Below are 27690 nucleotides of genomic sequence, written 5' to 3' on the forward strand. Positions count from 1 at the left end.
GTGTCTCAATCACTCTTTTGCAGAGGTAATAGAGTATTTCCACACTTTTGTTGCTACTTTTACTCGAGTAAAATGATCTGAGTTCTTTTTCCACACATATTGATACTGAAGTAAAGTATAGTTATTCTGTTCCACACATATTAATACTGAAGTAAAGTATAGTTATTCTCTTCCACACATATTGATACTGAAGTAAAGTATAGTTACTCTCTTCCACACATATTAATACTGAAGTAAAATATAGTTACTCTCTTCCACACATATTAACACTGAAGTAAAGTATAGTTACTCTCTTCCACACATATTAATACTGAAGTAAAGTATAGTTACTCTCTTCCACACATATTAATACTGAAGTAAAGTATAGTTACTCTCTTCCACACATATTAATACTGTAGTAAAGTATAGTTATACACTGCTGTGTCCCTCTGACGTCACCCCGGCCGCTCCACTGTCTCCTGTCTCATATGAGACTCCTGCTGACTTTGGACACGAGCCAGCGCACGTGTGTGCGCGCGCAGTCGGTGCGCTCCTCCATAAATAGACGTCCGCGAGCGCGAGCGACTTCTCAAGAGTGTCAACAAAAACAGCGGCTTGGCACCAAACTCCCATTTTAATTTCGACCAATTTAAGACGCTGTGAATTTAAATGGACCGCGGTGAGTTTCTTCCTCCGGAGAAGAGACGGAGGAGGAGAGGCTGCCTGGTTTTAAGTGTCGTCGCTGTCCTGATGCTCGTTATTGTCCTCGCTGTCGTCCTGGGACTGACGCTCCGACAGGAACCCAGCTTTAAATCAACGTTTATTGACAGATGTGAGGAGTTTGAGGGGTAAGAGACGTCACTTACAACCGTGTGTGTGGATAATGTCATTTTTTAATGAATGGAGTCAGTGTCAGTGATGAGCAGGACTTCCCTCACACACAACTACGAGACTGACATTAATTAAATTTAGAATAAAATTCAAAATATGTCAAATATTTGGTGCGTTAAGATAGCGTGCAGCCTAGCTTACACTCAATACACCTAGCTTAAAAACAGGTGGTGAGTGTAGCCCACCCATGTAGGTGTATGTACTTTAAGTTACTTTAAGACTTTAAGTTGAGCTGTCGGCTCCTTTTCATCTTTTCGCTGCTGTGCAGCATCCTGTCTGTGTCTTTGAGCACGTAGTGAGAGGGGAGGGGAGGGGAGGGGGGGCTTCCTCGCGGTCAGTACGCGCAGGGTTTCTTGTTGTTTTGCAGTTACAGCCTGTGCCTACTGTTAGTTTTCAAACTGTAAAAAGTGGGGGGGACAAAAACATGATTTTGAAAAGTGGGGGGGGACATGTCCCCCCTGTCCCCAGTGGAAATTGCGCCCTTGCATGTAGGTGTATTTACTCAAGTACGCCTTTGAGGCACTTGTACTTTATTTATTTAAGTACATTTTATGTGTACTTGCACTCCACTACATCTCACAGGCACATATTGTACTTTCTATTCCACTATATTCGTCTGATAGTTAGCTAAAGTTACTTTTCAGATGGCAATATTTATTTCAAATGTTTTTAATGAAAGCTGAATATATTTCTATTATTATTTTTCTTTCTTTCTGTGTTCGTTTCTAACTAGTTAAATAATTGCTTTATAATCTAGCCTATCCTTTTTTTTAAAGGGGCAATATGTAAGAATTTTTTGTTGAAAATATTCACAAAAAAATCTAAAATAAGGCTATCAAAAGACTGATGTTTACATAAATGTTGCAGAAAGTAAAAGTGGAAGTCTCTCGCACAAACAGTATTTGAATAAAAGTATCAAAAGTATTTTTTCTGGCAATAAATGTACTTAAGTATCAAACTTACAAGTAAAAGTAAATTATACATTTCATACAATGGGTTGACTTATTATCAGCCTGGTCAATGTGATGATCTCATATAATATGATGCATTGCTGTAGATTAAACTACCCCAGATAGTAGACAGTACAGAAACAGAAACACCTCTCTGTCTAATACAGTGCAGCTCAACAGTACCACACACTACAGCCTCCAAAATGATAATTTGTTGAATCAACAGCTCTTTAAATGTTGGATTAGACTGCATTCAGCTTGTTGTAGCTGAGTGTGACGTTTACAGACAACCTCAGTGGAACAATTTGAAATGCAGAAGTTGTGATTGAATGAACGGGACTACGTGCGTGTTGGCAAAGCTTTTGCAATCTTGGCAAGAACAACTAGGAATGATTCACGTTTGGGGTAATGAAGCGGGAGGGGTGTAATAAGAGTAAGTGCAGCTCCACATGTGAAAGTAAATTTGATGGTAAAGTTGGAGTCCAGCCGAAGGTTTGGACTGTTTGATACTCCAGGCAGTGATTAAGAGGCTGGCCTCCTCTCCGGACTCTATTTGTAATGCTGTTTCTTAATTGCATGAAGCACTTTATTCTGGATTATTTATTGTTATAAGACAATATTGACTGGACATATAAATTGGACTAAACTGTTCTGTCTGACCAAAAATCTGCTAAAATATAGTGATTATGAACAAAACACGTCAGATCAGAGATACCTTGGTGAAACCACCAGGCTCCCTTGGCAATATTCAATCACCTGCCTGTTATTTAAAACCAAACCCACACCCAGTATCACCAGTTGACCCAAGATCCAGACTGACTAGTTTATTTGCAGCTTGTGAAATCAAGTGACAAAGTCCCTACGTGCTAGTTTGTCAGTAAATAGCAAATAAACTCTAACTCTCTCTCTCTCTCTATATATATATATATATATATATATATATATATATATATATATACATATATATATATACATATATATATATGTATATATATATGTATATATATATACATATATATATACATATATATATGTATATATATATATATATATGTATATATATAATATTTGTCTGCATTATGTATCATAATTAAACCGCTGTAATCTTACTAGAAATATTTTTTGTTAATGTTCAAGCAAGAAATAAATGTCTTGTTTCCCTTTGTTAAATGACAACTATCTGGTGTGTCTGTTTTTCAAACCCAATCTGTCACTAAATTTGGTCCTTTTCCACCAGAATGAGGCTGATCCACATTCCTGAGACTAAGCAGCACTGTCGTCTATTTTTCAGATACAACTGTGAGAAGATATGGGGAGCATTTGAACAAGCCTATGTGGGACGGGACCCCTGTCAAGTTCCCATGGAAGCCTATGACCCTTTCATTGCCGCGACACCTTTCCAACCTGCATGCGGCCGAGTAAACACCGCTCATCACAAGTGTGCACATTATTCACTCCTGACTTCAGGATAATACCTTTAATAATGTGATATAAACTGTTATTTTGGGTCAGATGATGTTCTGGAGCAAAACGAAGGATCTGGTCCACGACTTCACCGAGAAGAAAGATTGTTTTGTCACCCTGGAGGACACTTTGTTGGGACGCGTGGTGAATGATCTGACCTGGTGTGGAAAGGAGGGCAGTAGTGGTAAGACTAGTTATTTAAGTATATATGTAAAGCTTAAGACTGTTTGACATCTTAAAACCTGTTTTCAGTATTTAAGCAAAACACCTTACGTGCCCTTTGGGAGTGTTGCATGCCTCGATAAAGACTTCATAGTAATTACAGATGTCAAGTTCCAGAGGTGTTTTTGTCATGCCTATGGTTACTTTTACACAGCATTATATGAAAGCATGTCTAGTCATGTCAGGCTTTTTTTTTGTTTTTTCTGTCACCAAACAAAAATGAAGGCAGCATGTATGCCAAGGCTGCTAACTCATGTTTCTTATGATTTTAGCTTTAGATTTAGACGGCGCAGGCACATCTGTGCTCACCTGTGGCTGTGCGGCCGGTCTCTGCTGGTTGCCTGACAACCTGACCTTGATGATAAGATGTCAGGAAATTACTTCCTGTAAAAAATGAACTATGTCTTTACACTTTGGGCGGATTAAACACATTAAGCAAACCAAAAATCATTTAATTCTAATTAAGAAAGGGAATAACTGTATTCCCAAAGTGTTGAACTATTCCTTTAACTCCCAGTAACTCCAAAGTGATGGAGATGTTTTTATTTTTCTAAAGATATTTTACCACTGACCGTGTCAGTTTGGGTTGGTGATGTCTTGATGTTTTTGTTTTGTTTCAAGTGAGCAGCTCACTGAAGCAAATTCTGATCAACCACACTGAAAAGGCAAAGTGTTGAACTTTTGTGTGTGTGTCTGTGTGTGTTCTTCCAGAAACATTCACGACCGGCTGCCCAGGATGGACCTACTGTGAGAACAACACTGTTCGCTCATTTTGGAAAAGAGTCTCAGCTGCTGTAAGTGAACAACAAGAATTTGCTGTTTTTTGCCAAAAATGCGACCGTCCTGGGATCAGTGTTTAAAATAATACATAAGTGGAGCATACGGTGAGGCGAGTCTCTCCTGAATATAAGTGATTATGATGGAGAGGAGGGAAGAGAAAAAGGTCACCCGGCCTGGTTCTTCATCAATGAGGCTTTGTGCCGGTCTCCATGGAGCCACATTGCGTAGCTCTCTCCTGAGCGAGCAGAGGCAACCCACACATTCAGAGGAGCCACGGGTTGTTTTGTGCCGGTGCTGAAACACGAAATGAAGTAAAATCAACCGTGAACAGCTTTTAAAACAAACCAGGTGTTATGTATACAGCTGAAGCATGACAACAGAACAAAAACAAGTTCAGACACAGATTGTCATCAGCTTCTGCTGCTTTAAGAAAGTACAGCAGCTATTTAGTTGGTGTAATATGAGGCAAAACTAACCTTTTATCACTCACATTAGGAAGCCTAACACGTAGCAGTGAGGTGAGGCAGCATGCTTCTGCATCCCTGCTGCAAGACGACAACTTCAACCACTGGGGGTCAGCATGAGCAAGATTTTCAGCTGCTGATAAGCTCAAAATCATTCTGAAAATAGTGTAGTACCACAAAGTTAGAGAAATATATAGACAGTACAATAAAGGATGATTTGCTGGCTAAAATGTTATGGTCCAAGACACACAACCCCGACTGGTGGTGTTACTTGACAGAGAAGCAGAAAGGCCTCGGGTTGTTGATATGCCTGGAATGTGTTGCTGTTCACCTACTTATTATCTCCTCTGTGAAATATTTCCCTGCGTAGGAAAATCCTCCAAACAACCTGGTTGTTCAGATAGTAAATCAGTGTGAGGGCGGCATTCGGAAGCAGTTTGCTGAAGTGTTTGTGTAGTGTGTTAGTGAATAACCACTAGGAAAACACCTGGATGACTAATAAAAAGTAAAAGAAGAATTTTCACTGAATTCCTAATCGCAAAATATCTAAAAAAATCTAAAGTGCATTTCCTTGAACGTTTTCCTCTTGTCTTTAGTTTGCAGACGTTGCGTGTGGTGATGTCACAGCGATGCTAAACGGATCCATCGCCACCCCATTCAGTTCTGAAAGGTAAGTTGCTCTACACATTTCTTATTTGTGAGAACAGACAGAGAAGAAATATCTCTTTTCTAATAAGTCACCCAACCATGCATTTTGACGGTGACTGACACACTAAAGTGTTGTTAAAGCGATATTATACAAGCTCAAGAAACCAAAATTAACGGTCCATGTGTTATTGAAAAGTTATGGTTAAAAAAAGGCATCTTTTGATCTCTTTAGTTGAAAAACAGCTGTATGTCATGAATTTAACAGAAAATTGTTCATTTTATTCTGAAGCACAAGTTAATGTCATGAGATATAGTAGCTTAAGTCAGAACAACAACACAGAACTAAAGAAATTATGTCATTACCTGAGAAACCAGCAAATCCTGTGCAAATCAAAGTGTTTGATTACTCAGGTACACTGAACTTAAATAATTAAATCAGACCAGATTCTGTAAATAACTGTAAATAGTATTTACAGTATCTGATCTCTAAGGACGACTGTATTAATGTTTTATTGTCTTTACATGTTCGCTTGTTTGCTCCCAGCTAGTTTATCTGCTAGTATCCACAGTCCCTTGATGACTTGATTTCATGCAGTCTCTCTAAACTGTACTCTCTTCTTTATTTTCATTGTCAGTATTTTTGCGACCATCGAGGTGAAGAGGTTCAACTCCTCCAGGGTGAAAAACCTGAATGTTATTCTGGTCACACAGGAGAACTTTGTGTAAGGTATTCACATTGTACACAAGATTTGTGGAACAATGTTTTCTTGAATGTGATAAATGATCTGTATGTTCTTCATTTTAGTGGTTCAACACCTAAATACACAAACTTCTATTGTGAAAAATGATCCTAAAGTCATGTTTTCTGTGTCGTCTCCAGCACAAACTGCACAAATGCATCTTTGAAGAGCTTACAAAAGGAGCTGGATGAAGGAATCAAATACAACTGCAAGGAGGTGGCTGAGTAAGTCCAGCATGTGTGTGTGAGAGGTCGCGATCATCACGTATGTTTCTGTCCTCACAGTTTGTTGACGGCTTGTTATTCGTCTCTCTGTGCAGAGCTCAGATCAACGAGTGCAGCTCTGATCCACAAAAACCCTGTGGATCCTGTTGGTGAAGACTGTCTGACCTGATGAGACACAACAATAACCAGCTATAAGAGATATTTGTTCAGTTTTTGTAAATGAAATAATGTTTTTATTATGCAGTATGTTGGAAATGTAATAGTTTTTGTACCGGTGGGCCAGTTTGATTTAATGTGAAATGTGTATTTTTTATAAACTGATACATTTTTACAATATGACAGTGCACCTTTCTACCTTTTGATTACTACCTTTTGATTGGGAGGCTTTTTATCAAGTGTAGATGAGTTAAGTGTCACATACTGTAGAATCAAATACCAGTGCTGCTATCTAATAATGTCCATTTCACTCCTGCAATAAACTCTGGGGGCAGAACTTGTAATGTTTTTAAATAAAGTGTTAAAATATGAAGTTAAATTGTGTGAAGTTTTACTTTCATGCAACATGAGACAAAGCAAACATTTTACATAAATCACACAAAACAAAAAGGCATTAAACAAAATTATATACAATTTAATTAAACTTGAGTCATCTAAGACCTGCTGTAGAAACTTTTATATGATAGTGAGTTGAATTTTGACCTTTGATTATGTTTTGTTATGTAACTGTATTAAATATTAAACATGTATTAACTGATAAGCAGTTATCTACCCACACAAGGAAGTCATATTCTCTTAACCAATTTAATTCATTATTGTTTTGAAAACGGATCAGCAGCAATGTTTTATTCAATGAAAAGCACTTTTTAGTGTTTCATATGATTGTATATCATATATCTGCTGTATATAAATAAAATATATATAGATTGTTCTTGGCAGAATTGTAAACAGTGATATGTTTTCTATAAGTAAGACAACAATGGAAATATTGTAATATTGTAGGTGTTTTGCAAAAAATGAAATTATAATAATCTACTTCACCTTACTTGCTAAATACTGTGAAACAAGAATGTTTTCATGTTTGTTGGGGCTGTTCATGAGTCCAGTAACAACAAAGATGCACTGATAATTTGTAGTCTGCAGATTACGCCTGTGGGAAACTCACATCAATGGTAGATGTTCGCAAAACTGAACCCTTTGATCACCCAAAATGTGCACCACACATCCCGTGTCAGCACTTTCATGACCACTTACTGATGAGAAGAAGAAATGCATATCCCTTTTCTATTCTCATGCTATGTCATAAACACACTGACAGTGTCATTTAGTTCAAGTGTGGTTAAAACAACAGGAAAAAACGTTTTGTGAGAGAAGTGCATCATCTGCGTATTCAGTCAGTTTAACTTCACATGAATGTCCTTTGACCTGTTGTGTAATCTGGTCATCAACAACATAAGAAAGTGCAATTAACACAGCTCTATAACAAAGATCAAGGACGAAATCAGGAACTCAGTTGCTATTACATTATGTATTAATCAAATAAATTGACTTCCTCCTCTTTTAACAAGAGAACCACAAGTGAACGATCGATTGCGGACCTGATCCTAATAACTTAGTCAAGAGGTTTCACTGGACTTGTGCAGACAATGACCAACAACCTACCACTCCTTTAATAAAACAGCATGATGCACAGATGATGGGGTATTACAATATTAAAGAATACATATATATATATTAAAAATACAGCTATCAAGCTTCAGTTCTTGATGAAGATCCTTGTTAGATCCTCCTGATGACTCCAAGTCGTCCACTCCAACTTTTGAGCGCTCTTATGCTCAAACAGGCTTTTGTTGTGTTATATACTGTGCAATCATTCAGAAAGTATTCAGAAACCTTCACTGTTATTTGTAAAGCAATGTTGAAAAACTTTTTTTAGTCATTTGTTTTGGATGAGCTTGATTTCCCTTGATTCCTAAGAGATCAGGTGTAAAGTCAGTAAAGTAGATGTTTTTTTACGCGCCCTTAACTGGTTAAATAGTTAATTGTCAGCCTCGGTCTGCCACTGGTGCACAACCTTTGACCACTGGCGAGGAGCCAGTGACAACACTCCTATAAAACCAGGTCTGTGAGATCAAAACTCTCGCCGAGCTCTTGTTCTATAGAAGAAGCTTTAAAATGGATCTTAAAGTGATTGTGGTCATCATATCCCTCCTTCTTGTAGCTGTGGTTTTAATGGCAGTGATGATTCCTCGAACGGGCAAGTTCAGGGCAAAGTTCATGGAGAAATGTAAGAAGTTCCCGGAGAACAGCACGAAGTAAGCATTGTTTTTGCAATGACAAGAATTTTTTTTGTTCATTATAAGCATCTCTTCATGGATGTGTATGCAACAGAATTGGTCTGATTGCCATTTCAACTACTATGCACTTTTTCAGGTGTGAAGAGTTGTTGGCTTCCTTTGAAAAGGCTTATGTAGGGAAGAGGCCATATTACTTTCCTGAGACAGAATATGAGCCAGCCTTCGTTGTGGCCCCCTACACACATCCGGGCGAAAAAGTAAGTATCCGTGATCACATGAATGTCTTTTACACATTAATTATACCAGATTTCCTTAATGAAGAAATACATCTACAATATTATATCGTTTTTTCCTCTCTTTCTATTTCTTTTCACATCAGACAATGCTCTGGAGCGATAGAGGAGGAGAATGGGCCCATAAGTTCACTGAAAATAGAGGTTGTTTATTCACCCTGGAGAACACTTTGTTGGGATATGTGATGGATGGACAGACCTGGTGTGGATTGAAGGGCCTCGAGGGTAAGATATGTCAAACGCTGCAGTAGATAACCTTACAAATGATCAGTCTGGGTCAATAGGCTAGAATTTATCAACTTGTATGCATGAGATACAGCAAAAATTCAGTAATTATGACCATAATAACACAGACACAGGAGTAGCAGCAGTCAATGAACTATATGTGATACACAAAAACATTGGCAATACACCTGCCAAATGAACAGTTGAGGATATGTGAGAACAGTCAGACAGATGGACAGGCTTCTTGCTTTATAGTTAGACGAGGTCTTCTTTGTGAAGCCTGAAGTCTGAAAGCTGTCCAAGTAGACTGAAGCTTCAACAGTAGACTGGACTGGAGTCACATTTTTTAGCAATGTTCTTTGTGTGTATGTTATTTCTAGGAACATACGAGCCATTTTGCCAATGGTGCAGCAATAACACTGTTGATTCATTCTGGACAATAGCCTCTATGAAGGTAAGTGCCCAACAGGATATCAGTGATTTCACCACCAAAAACAGCGCTTAAGTTGACGTGTATAAGAAAACCTAAGTGCACGCAAAACCCTTAATATAATCCAGTATTGATTTACATTCAAATATGTTTTAATCTTTTAAATTGGGATTATTATTTTTTGGGACATGTATACTGTCTGGAGATGTGTTTTAAGTAAGAAGCATTCAAACAGGCTTTAGCGTAACCGTCAAATAATTAATGGCACACAGATAACTGATTTCCCTAAAACCTGCTTTAAAGGAAAGCACTATCAATATATAACACCAGAGTGGTACCAAAATTCCACGCTGATGCGCCTGACAAACGCACCCAGATAAGCCACTCCGCCCAGCGTTGGCATGTTCAGTTAGACCAAAGAAAAACCCCATAACCGGCAGACGTGCCAAATGAAAGCTGGAGGAAGTGTATTGCTTCCTCATTATATTCATTGAAAAATTCACCAGCATGACCAAACATGATCACCAGCCAAGAGGGCATTTGTGCACGTACCTTGTTGCTGATGGCATCTTTAGGAAACTACAGCAGCTAAACAGTCGGTGTGCCATGAGGCAAATCTGAGCAAATCGAGTTGTTTTAGTCGAGCATGTAAATGCAGAGAATAGGTGGTCATGCCTCTCCCAATATATGGAATAGGCTACATAACACTAGCTTCTGTCTGCACGTTTGACTGGGGGCAGGGGGATATCTACTACTTTTATGGTTTTGGCTGAAGTTTACCAATGAATGGATTCAGGGTTCTGATTATGTCTGCTCAATTTTATATGCCCTGGTACTAAACGTACTTACTATTATTTTTAGAGTGTATTATTTGAAATTGCACATGTCTTTAACATTCAAACCATTATATTCTTTTGTCTGTAGTTTGCACGACATGCTACGGGTGCAGTCACAGCGATGCTGGATGGTGATGCACGTGAACCATTCGATCCTAACAGGTAAGCAGCGCTACACTTTCACTCATTATGTTCACGGTTTTATGAAATCTTAAATGATGACAAGAATAATGCATGGCCCTTGTTGTTTTATGTAACAGTCTGTCTGACTTGATGATACTTCTGAATGATGCTCTTCTGTTTTTTGCTGTTAGTTTCTTTGGCCTTGAGACTAAACAACTCCTCCACCCTCGGGTGACGAATCTTGATATTATTCTGGTCACGAACAAAGAGTAAGATTTTGTTTGTTTTTTCCCCCATCTCCACTTTAATTGTTGGTATAGAGTTGTCATGTTTTATCTGTAAAAAGAAGAATAAAAGGATAAGTTTATCCGCTTTGGTTGTTTAACAAGACAAACTTCATACAAGTTAAGTTACACTGATAATAAAGCAATTGTTTTTCTGTATTTCTTTTATTCAGGGGAGTGTGTGAAAAAGCTACATCTCTTCAGGGATTGGAGAAATCCATCACACAACGAAATATTAGTTACTCTTGCACAGAAGTGCCGAGGTAAATTGTCCCAACACAGTCACATGTATGTTTGTTCCTTCTCAACGTTAACTCTTTATTTCATTTCATTGTAGCTCTCACATCCAGACGTGCATAGAAAACAACAAATGTGAAACCTGTTGGTCCAACCCTTCATCCTCCGCATCCCCATAAAATAACTGCTTTTTATTATTTTTTTGTTTACATCATTTATTCATCCATTCATACAAATTATTGATTTTGTTTTTTCCTAATGATACACAGCTGAATTCATGAATAAAGGTGATTTTAGCATTGGATTTTGACTCTCGTGTGTTTTATTGTTCATTGCCACCGTGACCAAGTGAACACGCCCACCTCCGACTCCCCCGTCCCAAATTTCCATTCTCACGTGGTCACTGTTACGTTTCCCCAGAAAACAAAACCTGAAGGACATTCTATCAAAATGATACACGAACGAAAAACATTGGACCCAAAAACAGTCTGATTAGTCATGTTGCTGCTCTGAATCATTTAGAGTGGAAAAAAAATTCAGGTGCTCTCCAGCAAGAGATTCTTTCTGTGAGATTTGTTTAATAATTAGCACTTTAGCAGCAGTTTACACCTCAGAATACAAACCAGGACAAAGAGATATCAAGCAAATGAAGTGTTAGTTGAGGAACGCTCTACAATGTTTAAGCTACGGGTTTTGGTGACCGTTTAACGAGACGACGTCAATTATGAATTTTCACAGTCTGATATTTCATTAGTTTTATGACAAACTTCAACAGGAAAACCCCAATGTAGAGGTGCACAAATCTGCTAAGTATGTCTCATTGTTCTCATTGGTTTAAATTAACACACACACTTTGAATTAAAGTTAAAATTCTACCAGGACTCCTGTGGATGTGACTCAAGTCATTAAAGGGTTTTCATTGGACCTGCACAGACAAGAAAGTAGGCTAGTTGAAAAAACATGTTCATAAAAGAATATAATAATAAAATTATAAAATGAGGATAGTTATTTCTTTATGGCTTGATGATTAAGCTCTTGACCTGATTTTTAGGATAAGGATACTGAAAAATGTTAAAAGTGTATGTATACATTATACGTAACACAATGTTGATTAATTTATCTTTGTGTTAGGATCTGATTGATTTTTATATTTGAGTGTTGACCTTTCAACAGCCACAATTTTATAGATCTCATCACCATCATTTACTTTCTCAAACCTTTTGTACTTTTATTATTATAGGACAGAGGGCAATGTACTAATAATAAATGATGGAGCAGCAAGTAAGACTTTGTTCCTCATTTTGAAAGACCTTGTTTAGTTCTTAAATTTGGTATATTTTAGCTGAATTCTACTTGGCAAGAAAATATATTTCTGGGAAAAATAACTAAACGAACTTCATTAATGGCTGTGCTGCTCTTTTGTGTTTGACAAACTTTGGTAGGAACAAATAACTTGCTGGTTTTAAAGGTGCACTTTGTAGGTTTGGGGAAGAAATTTTAATCAGAAGAGGTTTTTAGTAATGAAATCGCCTTAGGAAGTATAATAAAGTATACATGTGTTCACCGGTGTGTCTTCATGTCTCTAGTTTGCAGATTTAGCCCGTGGTGAAGTCATTGTAATGCTAAATTCGCTATAATGCTAACCGTTAGATCCCGAGAGGTGAGCGCTACACTTCCCCCCTCAACATTTTCATGAAAAATGTGTATTCCCTTCCTACCATTATGTGATTAAAACTTGTAATAATCCTAATTCACTACATTAGATATAACTAATTCTTTTGTTTTTACAGGAACAGTAGTACTTTTGCGAGGACTGAGATACAATTAAATTTTAATATTAAATTAAATATTAAATTTTTATTGATTGATCAGCTCTCTACCATACATGGAAGCCATATTCAACAATTTTGAAAGCTAAGTCACACAGCTTACCATCCCGTTTACCAATTTAATGAATCATTATGTTTAAAACTGGTCAACAAGACCATTGTATTTAGACACTTTTTAATGTTTCATGTCATTGTACATAACATTTGTTTTGATTTAGATTATACATGTATTTGTAAAATATTGATCATTCTTGATTGGCTCTCTGATTATATGCAAACAGTTATCATATGATTTATACAAATAAGAACACAATGGATATACATTTTGTATTATTCTAGATAATGTGCAAAAAATTGAATGAAATGAACACATTGAAAAAATATATTGCTTTTTTTGTTCAGCTTTGTTTAATTTTACAACATCAACATTCAGACGACAAGCATTTTACCGGGAGCTTTATTGTTTGTTGGAGCTTGATATGAATATGCAGCTGGAGCAATGTCAAATGTCGTGATTGCGATAAGTGGTAAGTTTTATAATACTTTGATGGCTGATCCATGACCTTTGAGCCCTGATTTATAGCAGTGAGCTGCTATAAGATATCACAGTGAGTGTTGGATCGTCAATAACACCTCTCATCTTCCTCAAACATTTTAGACTGGAGCATTTTGCCTCTTGTGATTGGCTTTTTCCATGGCTTTACTTGTCCAACAGCAAGTATGCAGGTAAGTCTCTGTCAAATTAAATACTCATCTATTTAAAAAAAATGTAAACATGAAAATGTAAAACAATTAAAACCAGATAGATTTTATCAGGTAAGAAAACAAGATTGTAGTTATTGCACTTTGCCTTTGTATTACCTATACATCTTTTACAGGTAACACAAAAGTTCAGTATCTGCATTTTTAGAGGGTTTTTTTTGTTTTAAGACATGAAAATTACTTTTAAAAGTTTAACTGATGATCTCATTTCTTATTTTGTGTGATTTGACACCCCCCACAGTGTAACACAACTATCGTAAACACAAATCCCAAAGTTATGTGTTGTATGTTGAAGTAAGTATGTATGTAACGCTGTGATCCAACCCTCTCACTGAAGTTACACAGTGCAGAAACAAGTGACAGAGACACCATTCATCCTGTTACAAGAAACTGTACCATCAAAATGATTTTGAAGCTGTTATTTTAAGGTAAAAAAGTTACATAATGTTGCTGGAAAGAATACGTATTTAATAAGATCATAACAGGTGTTCTAATACCTATTTGGCTGTACTGTCACATAACTTCAAAGCCATTTCTCTCCGTTTCATAATTAGCGTACTTACTGTGGTTAAACCTTGGTAGGACAGCATTATTAAAATGTTTTAACTTTTTTTTCCTAATCTAATTAATGTTTTATTCTTGTCTGGTTGTACACTTGCAAGTGTTGAGATAACGACCGCGAGATTGAATACTGAGGTGCACCAGGATGGAATCGTGTTGACCGTAAACTATAATGTGTAAGATTTTCCTCTCATTGTATTGCATCATATTTTTGCCAAATTACTTTTCTTATGATTCTAAATGTTGTACGTAACAATTGTAATTTTGCAGAGAGAGAGGAATTTTGATAAGGGAGAATATTGTGCAGCTGGAGCCCACAGGGCACAACCTTCAGAGCCTGGGCCCCTGCGACGAGGACACAGCCTCTGTACATTGGGCGCAAAGGGCTGCAGATCAGAATCAAACCCACGGCAGATGTGACGAGGAGACAGTGTCTGTACATGGGAATAAGAATAAACGGTGGTGGATCTTGGGTGCAATTAGTTGTATTGTTGTTGTGGTGATCATTGTGCTTGCATGTGTACTGCCAAGCAAAAACCAACAAACGTTCAGCGATCGTTTCATCGGCAAATGTCTCGAGTACAAGAAAGAAAACAACGAGTAAGAGTTTTTCATTTTGTCAGTCCTTTTTTTCAGTTTGTCAGGATGTCAAACTGTGCCTTTAGTCCTACACCTCATCAGTGTCTGATTCGCATTTCAGATTATATGTACTTTTACTTTTCAGAAGCTACTGTCAACATGTATTCGATGTCTTTGAACAAGCCTACATAGGAAAACCAGAATGTAATGTTTCCACGGGAGACTATGATGACTTAATGGCCGAGGTCACCTTCGATCATCCGTGCAACCAAGTAAACATCAAGCTCTTGCATATTATCAACAGAGAAGACTACTTTCATAATGTTAATGTTAATGTAATACATTTAACAACTGTTTCTGGTCAGACAATGCTATGGAGCAAAACTGATGAGCTGGTCCACCAGTACACTGCCAAGGATGAAGATAAAAAGGATTGTTTCACCCTGGAGGACACTCTGTTGGGATACATCCTGAATGACCAGAGATGGTGTGGAAAGGAGGGCAGTAAAGGTAAGATTCATAGATTATAGACAGCATGCTTCACACTCACAGTTAGCCACTGTGTACGTTTGCACCAATCATTTTCACTTTACATTGCATATTGCACTGATATAGTATATTTATATCATACTGTATATCAGCATACTGTATATTGTATATTGAGGTCCTGAGCACCAACCGGTGCAATTACCCCATACCAAGATAATTAAACGCCTCGCTTGGGGCAAACAGAGGGGGCAATCCACTGTTTTCCAGCAGGGAACCGCTGCCTTGGACTCAGAGGTGTTGATCCTCATCCCAGCCGCTTCACACTCAGCTTTCCATAGCTCCAGTGCCTGCTGAAGGTCAAAGACCGTAGAAGCAGAACCACATCATCTGCATAAAGGCTTAAAACACTTTCCTCCCCATGGCTGCATCTTAAGATCCTGTCTATGAATATGACAAACAGGATCGGGGGACATGGGACAACCCTGAAAAGTAAAAATGTGAATATGCTCTCTATGTGCATCTGTGTTTCTTTACTGGAAACATTCACTTATCAGTGCCCAGGACCAAGTGGCTGATGTGAGCGTATTATCAACTAACATGAAGTCGCAAAACTAAAAGTGAATTTGTGTGCGTTTTTCTAGAAACGTTCACTGCTGGCTGCCCAGGACTTGATGACTGTGCGAACGGTGCTGTTCGCTCATTTTGGGACAGAGCCTCTGCTGCAGTGAGTGCCCAACAAAAATAAATGGTTTTGGCAATAAATACAACAGGGCTGGGATCACACGTAGTGCTTAATATGCAACACTGGATCCTACTAAATATGCTTACATCCTTTATCCTATTTGTTCTCATTGTAGTCCAAAAATAAAGTGTGCATGGTTTCACCCTCACGTCATTATGTCTCTAGTTTGCAGAGTACGCCTGTAGAGCAGTAACAGTAATGCTAAACGGATCAGAAGAAAAACCGTTTTATCCCAATAGGTGAGCACTTCACTTCCTTTTTTGTTTTTGAGTGTTTTAATTTAATTCAACATCTTGCTTTCCATCAGTAAATTACACATCTAATGACACAACATGTGAATGTATTTTACAACAGAGATCCATTATTAATATGATTTGTTAAAATCCTTATAAATTATGTTCTTCCATGTTTTTCATAGTACATTTGCAAGGGTTGAGATAAAAAGACTAAAATATCCTAAAGTGACGAAACTGGACGTGATTCTGGTCACCGGAAACAACAATGTGTAAGTAAGATTGACGTTTGTTGTTTCACATCATGTTTTTATCCCAGTACTTTACTTTTAATTATATACGTTGTATGTAGGAATTGTTATTCTTCTGTGCATGTTATATACAGTATGTCACATGTTATCTCTGCTCAGTGAATGTAATGTTGTTTTGGTTTGGTACAAAGCAGGAAAACACAGGAAAACAAACTGGGCTCATAAAAAATTAAAGCTTTTTCCCTGTATTTCTCTGACTTAGGTCCAATTGTGCCACTGATAATTTAAAAATCGACTTACAGAACGCACTGGGTTCAAAAATTGGTTATTCTTGCACTGAAGTATCTGAGTAAGTACAGCATGTGTTAGAGAGAGGAAGTCCTCACTACAACAAAAAACCCCAAAACAGTAGATTAACTTCTTCTTATTTTGTCTCTTGTTGTAGATCTCGGGTCACAGAGTGCTCTTCATCCTCCTCCAGTACAAACGTGGGCTGTGGAGCCTGTTTGTTGAAGTCGTCTGAATAAAACCACACTGATTACACATTCAAATACAATAAGATACAGCAGAAAGCGACTATATAATCATCTGCCTAGTCTTTTCTTAATAAATTCTTTCTGTGTGTCAATGTATGGTCAAATATCACATGTGGAAGGCTGAAATATCGCTCATGCTATCAATGATTATGTTCAACTGGCTTTTATCTCGTGGCTTTTCTTTAAAATAAAATGATAAAATATTGTGTGTGGCCGTTAAATGTGATGGTGATTGTGTGAAATGATGTGGGGGTCGCAGCTTTGGTAAACAAAAAGCACACATCGTGCAGCTGTCTTGCGTTTGCATGGGCAAACATTGACAGGACGTACATCTAGCAGCCATTTACAACCAAGCTCTGTCTGTAGAAGGTTTGTTTTTAACACAAAGAGGCAAAACTTGAAAGCTAATTCTAGATAATAATAAATGTATCTTTATTGGTAAGTTTTAATGAGATTTGTGGGAACTTCTCTTAAACTATGCACCCACAAAACTCCTTAAATGACATGAGAACCATTTTTCTGACATTAATAATGCACTCTTTTCCTTTTTTACTGCTCAACACTTCATTTTTACTTTCTTTTTTGCTTCACGTGAAACCGGAACCTGCGACCTAAGGTTAAAATACAAGGTGTATGCAAATCTACTAAACCACTGAACCACTGAACAGAATAGAAAGTGCTCATAAAAACCAACCCACCTGCTTTTGTTTCTATTTGAAGGTGTAGCCCACAAAATGTCTTATCTGTAAGTGTGTGAAGCGAAGGCGTGTACACGGTGACACAGAAAGGAACTCAGAGAGTCTGAAGCTTTTCGAGTGAGACTGTTGTGGCAGGAAGAAGGAGGCTCAGTAATAACCTCCTCTTTCCTATCTAGTGACTCTGGTGCTGCTGTGTCACACGTACCGTAAACTCGCAGTGTCGGTGCTGGGAAGAGACGGCACAGGTGTCACATGAAGGAGGCCCCCTCTGTAAAACCACAACATGGGGTACTGTGACAAGTACTGTAATGTCGGAAAACGTCGTCACGATTTGAGTCACGGCCGCTGCCACCAGCACCACGGGACTTCTAATAATCTTCAGACAACAGCGAGGTGTTGGTGGTTACAGTGAAACATTCTAAGTCAGTTTTTGAGGGGGCATTTTTGCACATTTGTCTATCGTGGTCTTTGACTTAATGTAAATTTAAACCATTTGTTTTTAATGATTTAGCCCCGTCAAGGACTGTTAATGTAGGTGCTTTACCCCAGACATCCATTATCTGACAAGGACGCGAATGTGAGCGAATCAAGAGCTCAAATGATTTACATAGTTTTGTTCTGTCTGTGCGATCGAGGGGATTTTAGGGAGTGCGGGACTGTACAAAAACATCCATGATATCATTCATGGGTTTTTAAAAAGTCTGGATACCTCTAGGTTTACCACCGGCTTCCAACTAGAGACAGAAAACTGCCAAATATGATTCAAAAATAGTCGTTTTTATGGCTTAAAGTGCAAAATCAAACATTTGGACACCAGCCTCCACTGAAATTAATAGTTTGACCTTTTGGGAAATACACTAAATCACTTTTTTGCCGACAGCTTGATGAGAAGATGGTGCCAGTCTCATGTATCCACCTTATTCCTAGCTCCCGTATGTTGTGCTAATTATTGGCGCGACTTACGTCAGCGCAGTGCAGTCACTTAACCGGAACCGCCATTTTCCACGTTAGCGGGACGCTAATCCTCGTTCTTAGAGTGATCGGTGAAATAAGCGTTCACCCGGGTGTTGTGTTTACGTCACAGCCGATAAATACTCCTGATTTAAGGGATGTAGTAACTGTTGTTGTTAGCGCCACATCTTGAAGCTGTTTCTAGTTGTTAGCTGTAGGCTATTTAACCTTATTTCTGGTCTTTATGCTAAGCTAACTGGTTGATGGAGGTAACTTTATATTAACCATACAGAGATGAGGCGATGATATGAGGTCATAGCCAACATGTGCTTAGCTTAGCTTAGCATAGCCTAGCCTAATACCTGCAATAAGCTAACCTGGCTCGGTACAAAAGGTAAAAATCTACTTACAACTCACTTGTTAGCGCGTTGTAACTCATTTTTTTTAAATCTAGCTAGCTGTGTCACCTTTATTTCAGTCTTTGCACAAAGCTAAGCTAAGCTACCTGTCCTGGTTTTGATTTTTTCACACATCTTATCATCTAACTCTCAGCGAGAAGGCGCATTTTTTCCCCAAAATGTGGGACTTTATCTTTCTAGGAATTTCCTCTCACCTACAGCAGCTACCGGCACAAACCACAGAGAAATGCCACCAACAAACCAAAGGTGGTACCCTCTCGGTGAAACCAGATGTTCTTGGAAAATCAACCGTGAAAAACACCAGAGGTTGAATCGGCAATTCAGTGCAATATTACTGAAGGCCTACGAGGTTAAATTCAGATCATAAATCATTGCATTGATTTGCAACCTGATCCTGCCCGAACACTTCCCTCGCCTGTGATGGGATATCCCAGAATAACCTTCTCAAACCTCCCCGACATCTGCTAAAATTACTGGAGGTGGAAGCTCCAACTTCACCAAAAAAAAAAATCCACGTTCCCAGATGTTAAACTGCAAATAAATCACATTTTCTGTATTTTCAACAGGTTGTGAAAGAAAGAAAATATTGATTTACAGTTTAATATGTGAATAAATATAAAAAATGAGGCTTCAGGTTTCTATAACAGCAGTCCTGGGCCCTGGTGCGTTTACTGGAGGAGGATCAGCAGCGTATTTTCCCCACTCCTCCTTCCCTGAATAAGTCCGCTCTGAGTCAACACCTTTGAGAACAAGCTGTCAGACGATTGAGTAACACGATAAGCCTGCGAGATGTGTGGTTTTCCCATTACCCACATCACGTTATTTGACATCTTCTGGTCGGTGGTGGACACTTTCATCTCTTTTTAGTGGCTCTTCAACGTTTTCTGGCTTCTACTTCTTCTTCTTCTTCTTCTTCTTCTTCTTCTTCTTTGTGAGTTCAGCTCAAACCAGGAAGTCAACACTCAGCAAGTTCACACCACGGCTGTCCGCTGTAAAAAGTGACGCGCTGTAACCTACATTGTGGGAGCTCTGGTTTTATTTTGAAAATCTGACCTTATTTCAGTTTTATGTGATTGAAATTTGATTCTCAATATTTATTTTCTTTGTTTTACATTGAGTCGTATTGAGTAGTCCACTTAACAATGTTTACTTCTGGTTGTTAAGACATAAAAATAGAAATATTAAAAACTGTTAAATTTTATTTTTTATAGTTTTTATTACTTGAGGTCTTATTGTTATAAGTTTATGTGTGTTATGCTTTTGTTTGCATGTAGCATTAGCTTGTGGAAAAGTTATTTTCATTAAATGTGTATTTTTTATTTTAATGTATGACATGTTATTTATTATTATCATTATTATTATTATTATTATTATTATACATTTAACTTCAATCTACATTTTATTTTTATCTCATTGATTTATTAATTTAATTATTTATTTTTGTCTTTAGGTATAATTTTATTGTGATTATTATTATTGCTTTAAGTTTTGTTTGCATATATTATATACAGTATGAACCTTTATATTGCCTATTAGCCTATGAAAGAGTATAAAAAGTTTTTAAATTTTTTTAAAATAAATGTTTATTTTTCATTTTAATATATGACATTTTATTATTATCATTATTAATAATAATAATTTAAATGCTAATTTAATTTACATTTTATTTTTAGCATATATGACCATAAATATTGCATATTAGCCTATAAAAGCCTATCTAAAAAGTCTATTTATAAATGTATATTAAGAGCTGTTTTAGGCTAAATTCCCTTTAAACAATAAAAGCAAGGAAAAGAAATAAAGTATTATCAGCCATGCTGCATTAAACAAAGGAAATACATAGACATACAGCACATCTATATGAATACCAGGTAACCTGTGTGTCATTTCTTGCAGTGTGCTGTCAGATGTTTCTCTTACTCATCGATCCGTCCCATAAACACGTCGATAATTACCGCTCGAGCCGCTGATCGACTCCTTGTACTTTCCTTTCCTTCGCTAAAGCCTCGGGGGCCCGGCGGAGGGAATCCCGGCCGCTGATTGGTCAGCGCTGGTTTTGACACGTCACGAGGGATCCTCGGTATAACTGAGCAGCGGAGCGGGTCTGTCGGTTCAAACCCAGGCGTCTGCGGAGATCAGCACGTGTCGAGGACTGAAGTGAATAACAACATGGTGAGTTTATTTCATCTCACGCAGAAAAGCTCGTCTCTGTGCATTCTGGCTGGTTTGATCCTCAGTGTGCGTGTTTACTGTGAAGCTGTGCAGATGTTTGATGGAGATAATTCACATCCTCTGTGGGTTTGACTCAGATGTCTCATCACCAGCATGTCCAGATGCATGTGTCTGCAGTTTTTGATAAAGATTTCAACAACTTGTGGCTGATTAATTTTCTTTTCGCTCATGTGTCAGCACAATTTAATGTAACTTTTACATTTTTATTTCTGATTTATTGAGATTGGGAATGATAGAAAACAAGTCCAGACTTGAACTGTGGATGTTGTGGTTAATAGTCGACACCTTTACCCCCGAGACCACAAGGTCACCCAGTTACTGTATTTTACACAGTCTGATGATAAAAGTAAGGATGTTAAAGTCCCTACACTGATTTATTTTAATACATTATTATTATTATTTTCATTTTTTGGTATCTTTTTATTTATTTGGGGGTCTTTGGTTTGTTTCTTTATGCTTTATTATATGTTTCACATATTTGTTTATTAATTTAAATTAATATTCATGAATGTATTGTATTGTTAATGGGGTCTGGAACACCAGTTTCCCTTTAAAACGATACAAATTAAACACACAAGGAACTTTTAACTGGTTATGAAACACTCAGTTTATTACTAATGCATGTGTATGACCTATACAAGCCAACAGGACCATTAGTGGGAAGATATTGGCTATTTCCATTGGATGTTGTTTATTTTTATTACCTGTGACCGGGTCAGCTGTATGTTGCTTTTGGCTTATTTATATGAAGACATAACATTGATAACTTTAGGTTTAGCCCAACAAAATTACTATTAACAAGCAACCGAAATCTGTTGGCTGTAGACTTAAAAGTATCCTCCATCCAAGATCTTTACCGCTTTTGACCACAGGGGTCGCCAGAATCGACAAGAAACAAAAGCTCTTCGTAGCTTCTTTAAGTGCTTTTTTCAATGATTGATTGGAGACTGCTCTGTATAATGCGTGTCCTTCTGTGTGTTTTACAGTCCTTACATGAAAACACAATGGACAGACCACCTGTGGAGAGATCACAGGCCGGTGAAACTGACAGAAAACTGACCTACAGACTGTATCCGTCTCTGCCGAACGTAGACAGGTAAGGCACGTCCGTTCATCCGTGTGATTTCCCGATTCTTATAATTTACTTTCTTGGTGCCTTAACGGCGCAATATGAAGGAATTTTAGCTGAAAACATTCAAAAATGACCTAAAACTATCAGCAAATGTGAAGAAATAACAGTTTTGGACGTCTATGTATTGTATTCTACTGAAGTTAGCAGCTAGCTCAGGCTGGAAAACCTCTGGCTAGCTGCACGGCTAACTGAGCTAACAAGTCATGGACATATAAACAGAATACAGTTATATATTGCTGATATGCTGCCCCTGTTTGTTGGGAGTATTCTTACGTATTGCACCTTTAATTAAAGGATATTTACAACAAATGTGAACCTTTGCTAATGCGAGCAAATGTTTTTAGGTATGACATCTGTGTGGCGGACCCCTCCAGTGGAGAACGTCTTCGCACAGCTGCAGTTCATCATCCAGACACTCAGGTACTTATCACAGCTGCAACACTGGAAGATACGTGTGACAGCACAGCCGTCATTCCCCCGCTGTCGGCGTGTGAATCCCTGACCGCAAGGAAATGACCACGTTGTTTTGTTACTGGAAACACTCCAGAGTAAAAAATCCAAAAATATGTAAAGGGAAGTTAGTGAATGCGGTTTGGATTTCATCATCGCCCGTGTGCCACATTTTAATAGTTCCTCTTTTGTTTTTTTTTTCTCTCTCTCTCTTTTTATTTGCTTCAGTCAGAAGCTGCCAGCGCTGACGTCAGACTGAAAGCCCAGATTCTTATCTTGGAGGAGCAAAGACGAGAGGTGAGCGCATTTCAGAACTGAGATTTTACAATCATCCCAAAACACCCGGACCTTTCAGTACTTAAACTCTTTCTTTCTTTTTTACTCAGCTTCTTTCTATTAACGAGAAATGGGCCAAAGAGTACCGAACCATGAAACAGTACTACAAAAATAAGGTGAGAACGGGGAAACAATCGCTATTTTACGCATTGTTTTGTTTGATTGCTTTACTGAAATGTCTTTTGTCTTCCCCTAACGCTCAGGTTCAGGATTTAAAAGCACTACTGCATCACGCTCACTTTGACGAGGAGGCGTGTGAAGACAGAGAAAAGATCACATTCAATAAGAAAGTGAAAGATAAAGAGAGCACACAGGTGAATACATGAAGCCACGTTTTGACCCCAGACATAAATTAAAAGGCATTTTAATGGATTCAATCTGTGAAATGTGTCTAATAATTGAATCCTCTCACAGACCAGAGATGCTGATGTGAGCTCAGAGGTACTAAAAGCTGAAAAGGAGACGAAAGAGCTGCTCGCGCAAAACAGAAGTCTGACCCGAAGGTGGGAGCATCAGCACGAGGAGATCATACGACTGAACAAGGTGAGTCGAGGGAACGAAACGGTTTCCACGTCAGAGCGAGGGACTTTCGAGTGTTTGTTCCCTGCAACAACAGCGGGATAATAGTTGTTTTTCACGTGCTTGTAGGCTCTAGAGGAGGCACTTCAGACTACTCAACCTCTTGACGTGAGCAGTGAAACACTACATGACGTCTGGAAACATCAGGTGAGCTTTGGTCATCATCATACATGTGCATTTTTATATATATTCTTGCAGAGAGGTGTACATTTATGTTAAATAAGAAGGTAGAGGCTGGAGGTGCTTAGCTTAGCTTAGCATAAAGACTAGAAACAGAGGGAAACAGCTAGCCTGGCTCCATCCACAGGTTGGAAAATACACCTGGCAGCACTTTTAAAGCTAAAATGTCTAAAACAACCAGACCTGTGCTGAGTTGTGTACTTAAAATATCTTAAATGTTTTCAAACCCAAAGAAATATGCAGTTTTTTCAAGGTAAAGGCAGAAATTCTTTCACATTTCACTTTTAATACATGAATTTGTAAATGATTTCCGTCTGAGTCATGTCAAATGTCTTTTCATCCACAATGGTGGTTGTTAACAATGAAGACAACAACTCCCATGATGCTATGCCTCATCAGGACATCATCAAACTATGACTTTTGTTTTCATCGTTGTGATTGAGAGACCCCTAGCAACAGAAATTACATACATGGATTTAATTTGTACATAAACCGAATTGTATAAATCACAGGACTATCTCTTGGCCAGGAGCAGTAACCTCCGGACTGGCTCGGCAACTGCTCCCCGCCAAGAAATAGTCCGGCACATAACTCCCTACGAAACAACAAATTACTGCTTTTACACTTTGTTTTTTTGACAGATTAAACAAACAAGATATAAAATGTTAGTTACTGAGCATTTGTTGGTGACAGGTGGCTGTATTTTTTACCTTCAGACAGAGCCAGGCTAGCTGTTTCCCTCTGTTTTCAGTCTTTGTGCTAAGCTAAGCTAACTGTCTGCTTCATATTTAGCACACTGACATGAGAGTGGTATCAATCTTCTCATCTAACTCTTGGAAAGAAAGCAAGGAAGGAGTTTTTCTCAAAATGTTGAACAAACTCCTTATATCGTGTTTCATTGTCGTCCATTTTCAGGCGGAAGTCTACAAGGAAGACTTTCTGAAGGAGCGGAAGGACAGGGAGAAGCTGAAGGAGAAGTATCTGGAGCTGGAGACGAAGTATAGAAAAGTTCACAGTGAGCTACGTGGCCTCAAACCTAAGGTACGACAAACCATATGGAGTTTATGTGTTCATATTCTGCCATGTTTACTAAAATAAATATAGAATGAAGGCATAAAGACTTGACCACTGTGTCTCTGGTTTTTTTCCAGGTGGTTAAGACTCGGCCGCCACAGCCTGCACCTGAATGCACCTGCACGAATCGAGACAAAAGTCCGAACTGGGAGGCCCGCCCAGTTAACCAGCACCACATGCAGCTGGACAGACGATAACAAACTGTGAAAGACAGCCGGCCCCTCACTATTTGTGTGATAATGTATGTTGCACTTTATGGAAATCTCAGATCAGAGTTCATTATTAGGAGGTGTTAAGCTTCTTTATCAGGCGGGACGACATCCAGGAAGTGAGCTCTGTTCTGTTTAAGTCCTCTGCAGGCTCAGCCTCAGGTCGTAATGAGGCCGTTCCACCGGTCCAGGCCCGTTAGGTGACCTGTGTAGAAGAAGCAAACACTTGTGAGCCTGTGGAGGAGGAGGAGAGCAGCAAAGAGTGAAATAAAATACCTATTGCGTGCAAAGTTTGCTATGTGAGCCATTACGAGCTCTTTTTGTGACACAGGTCCTTCGGGAGATATCAATTATTGCCCTGCCCAAACACTATTGACACGGATCACGCTTATCAAAGGTGCAAAATGAATGAGGGATCTTCCTGTTTTCTAGTACCTGTAACCGCAGTGTGCCCACTACAAAAGGAGGATCTGAGATAAAGCAAAGCTGCATCGTAGTGGTGTTGTTGCTTTGACAGAAGTGGCTCCACTGTGCATCGCAGCTGAATGCTGAAACTCAGACACACCTGCATCTGCCAGGAGGAAGAGAAACAACTTCAGTGGCTCTGCAGCAGTTGTGTCTGATTTATTATAAAGCATGTTGACCTTAGTGATACGCACTGTCGCCTGTGTTCATTCAGTATCAGTTCATTTGCACCTGAGGCCTGTCAAAGAGGAAATATAAAGGGTTTCTGGAGAAGAGGAGGAAGTATAAATATATATAACTAGATAGTATATTTTACAGTGTATTTATGAATGTTTGAAGGAATCTCTTGGCACATATTCTATCCTGTTTCTTCTTTATTTATCATGAAAATAAAGCATTGATTGTTCATGTGTGTTGACTCGTGGTCAGTTGAGTAAATGCAGATAAAATGGCGTTGTTGGTCACATCATCCCTCTTGATATCTTAAGCCCAGCAGGGAGGTCCAAGGAGGTAATCACATGTACGTGTCAAACAAGAAGACAGAAAATTATTAGAGATTTTAAGGCACATTATAACACTGGAAACATTGTGCTATCATGGTTTTAGCTTATATACTGTCATGAATTATATCTGGATCATTGTAACAACAGGGTATTCTTTCTGAAAATGACAAAAAAAAGTCCTTATAAGTTAGTGCTAGACTCCTGCAGGCAGTAAAATGCAAAAAACAAACAAATCATGCATAAATACATAAAAGTTTTTGAGAGTTTTGCTGTGAGAACATCCATCCAAACTCTTGATTGGCGCAGGAAGTTCCTGGTTCATTTACAAACTTCCTTCAGTAACACCCAAAAAACCCCTTAAATAAATAATTCCCATATCTGTTGAGAGTGTATCACAATAATTAACATTTTACATGAAGCTCAGCGTGACAATTTCATGGTCTGATGATGGCGATCCCTAATGAGAGACGTTGGGCGCTGCACCCAGGACGCTCAAATTTAACTTTCACACTGATGTTGAGAAGACATGTTGTTTTAAACCTGCAGTAACTGATCTCCCACTTGGGGACACACAGTATCAATGCTTCCCCAGGCTGTCTGCTGTTTGTCATTTGTAAACCAGCTCTTATTTCAACAGCAAACAATTAGTCACTTGGTCGATTAGTCATTTCACACAAGCACACTGTCACTTGATGTTGTCATCAGCAGCCCTGGTGATAAATAACATCGAGGACCTCTGGGGACCTCTAGTGGCAGTAAGAAGCAGGTGCGGCAACTGACTTATCTGGTGTCTCCACCACAACTCAACACTTTTAGTGAACAACTTTGACAAATAATCTCTAGTAAAGACAAACCCAAGTCACATCCAGCACTAGCAATGGTTTTATACAGGAACAAGGAACCTAAAAAAGAAGGAAGGGTCATAACGTCACCGAGTCTCCCTCTGGGGCCAGACTGTGGGGCCCGTTGAAATTAAGCCAAAGGGAGATACATTGAGAAACACACTAAAACCCAACAACTAATTTGTTTGTCGACACTTTGTTCCCTTTTCGGAAATTTTGTAGGAAAGGCTCCTGTTTGCGCTGCTGTTCACGGTGTAGGTGCAGTCTCATCAGTCGGACCTGCCTCGTTGGATCACAATATCATCAGCCCTGTCAATCATTTGGAGGGAAGTCAGTTGTTGACCTACTCTCTGACGCGTGTTCCTCGTCAGAAAGGTCATACGACATAGATATGTTGGGTTTCAGTGTGTTTCCCAATGCGTCTCCCGTTGACTTCAATACAACCGGAACCGCAGTCTGGCCTCAAAGCGTGACTCGTTGACGCGCTGATCCTTCCTTCTTTTTTAGGTTCCTTGTACAGAAACAGGAAATATAACCGCAGGATTAATCACTGT

General features: G+C 38.5%; 4 protein-coding genes across 4 annotated transcripts; all 4 read left to right on the plus strand.

The window, feature by feature from the left end:
* The first annotated feature begins 542 nt into the window (after window positions 1–542).
* On the plus strand, window positions 543–6891 carry LOC141014899 (ADP-ribosyl cyclase/cyclic ADP-ribose hydrolase 1-like). Its single transcript, XM_073488840.1, has 8 exons — window positions 543–827; window positions 3112–3238; window positions 3333–3468; window positions 4218–4300; window positions 5347–5420; window positions 6034–6120; window positions 6279–6362; window positions 6458–6891. The coding sequence occupies exons 1-8, from the start codon at window positions 649–651 to the stop codon at window positions 6513–6515; spliced, it is 828 nt and encodes a 275-aa protein (XP_073344941.1). The 5' UTR covers window positions 543–648; the 3' UTR covers window positions 6516–6891.
* A 1577-nt stretch (window positions 6892–8468) lies between these two features.
* On the plus strand, window positions 8469–11388 carry LOC141014484 (ADP-ribosyl cyclase/cyclic ADP-ribose hydrolase 1-like). Its single transcript, XM_073488295.1, has 8 exons — window positions 8469–8674; window positions 8793–8913; window positions 9036–9174; window positions 9555–9628; window positions 10529–10602; window positions 10755–10832; window positions 11021–11110; window positions 11185–11388. Exons 1-8 carry the CDS (start codon window positions 8535–8537, stop codon window positions 11261–11263), a joined length of 795 nt encoding a protein of 264 aa, XP_073344396.1. The 5' UTR covers window positions 8469–8534; the 3' UTR covers window positions 11264–11388.
* Window positions 11389–14280: 2892 nt separating this feature from the next.
* LOC141014702 (ADP-ribosyl cyclase/cyclic ADP-ribose hydrolase 1-like) lies at window positions 14281–17272 on the plus strand. Its single transcript, XM_073488593.1, has 9 exons — window positions 14281–14412; window positions 14507–14836; window positions 14961–15087; window positions 15181–15325; window positions 15946–16028; window positions 16212–16285; window positions 16465–16551; window positions 16793–16879; window positions 16976–17272. The coding sequence occupies exons 3-9, from the start codon at window positions 15052–15054 to the stop codon at window positions 17055–17057; spliced, it is 594 nt and encodes a 197-aa protein (XP_073344694.1). The 5' UTR covers window positions 14281–14412; window positions 14507–14836; window positions 14961–15051; the 3' UTR covers window positions 17058–17272.
* A 3947-nt stretch (window positions 17273–21219) lies between these two features.
* Window positions 21220–26195, plus strand: LOC141014826 (TNFAIP3-interacting protein 3-like). Its single transcript, XM_073488749.1, has 10 exons — window positions 21220–21306; window positions 22353–22462; window positions 22843–22918; window positions 23177–23245; window positions 23335–23400; window positions 23488–23598; window positions 23699–23827; window positions 23933–24010; window positions 24959–25084; window positions 25195–26195. The coding sequence occupies exons 1-10, from the start codon at window positions 21304–21306 to the stop codon at window positions 25312–25314; spliced, it is 888 nt and encodes a 295-aa protein (XP_073344850.1). The 5' UTR covers window positions 21220–21303; the 3' UTR covers window positions 25315–26195.
* The last annotated feature ends 1495 nt before the right edge of the window (window positions 26196–27690 follow it).

This window comes from Pagrus major, chromosome 19 (assembly GCF_040436345.1).
Source record: "Pagrus major chromosome 19, Pma_NU_1.0".
NCBI classification, from domain to species: domain Eukaryota; kingdom Metazoa; phylum Chordata; class Actinopteri; order Spariformes; family Sparidae; genus Pagrus; species Pagrus major.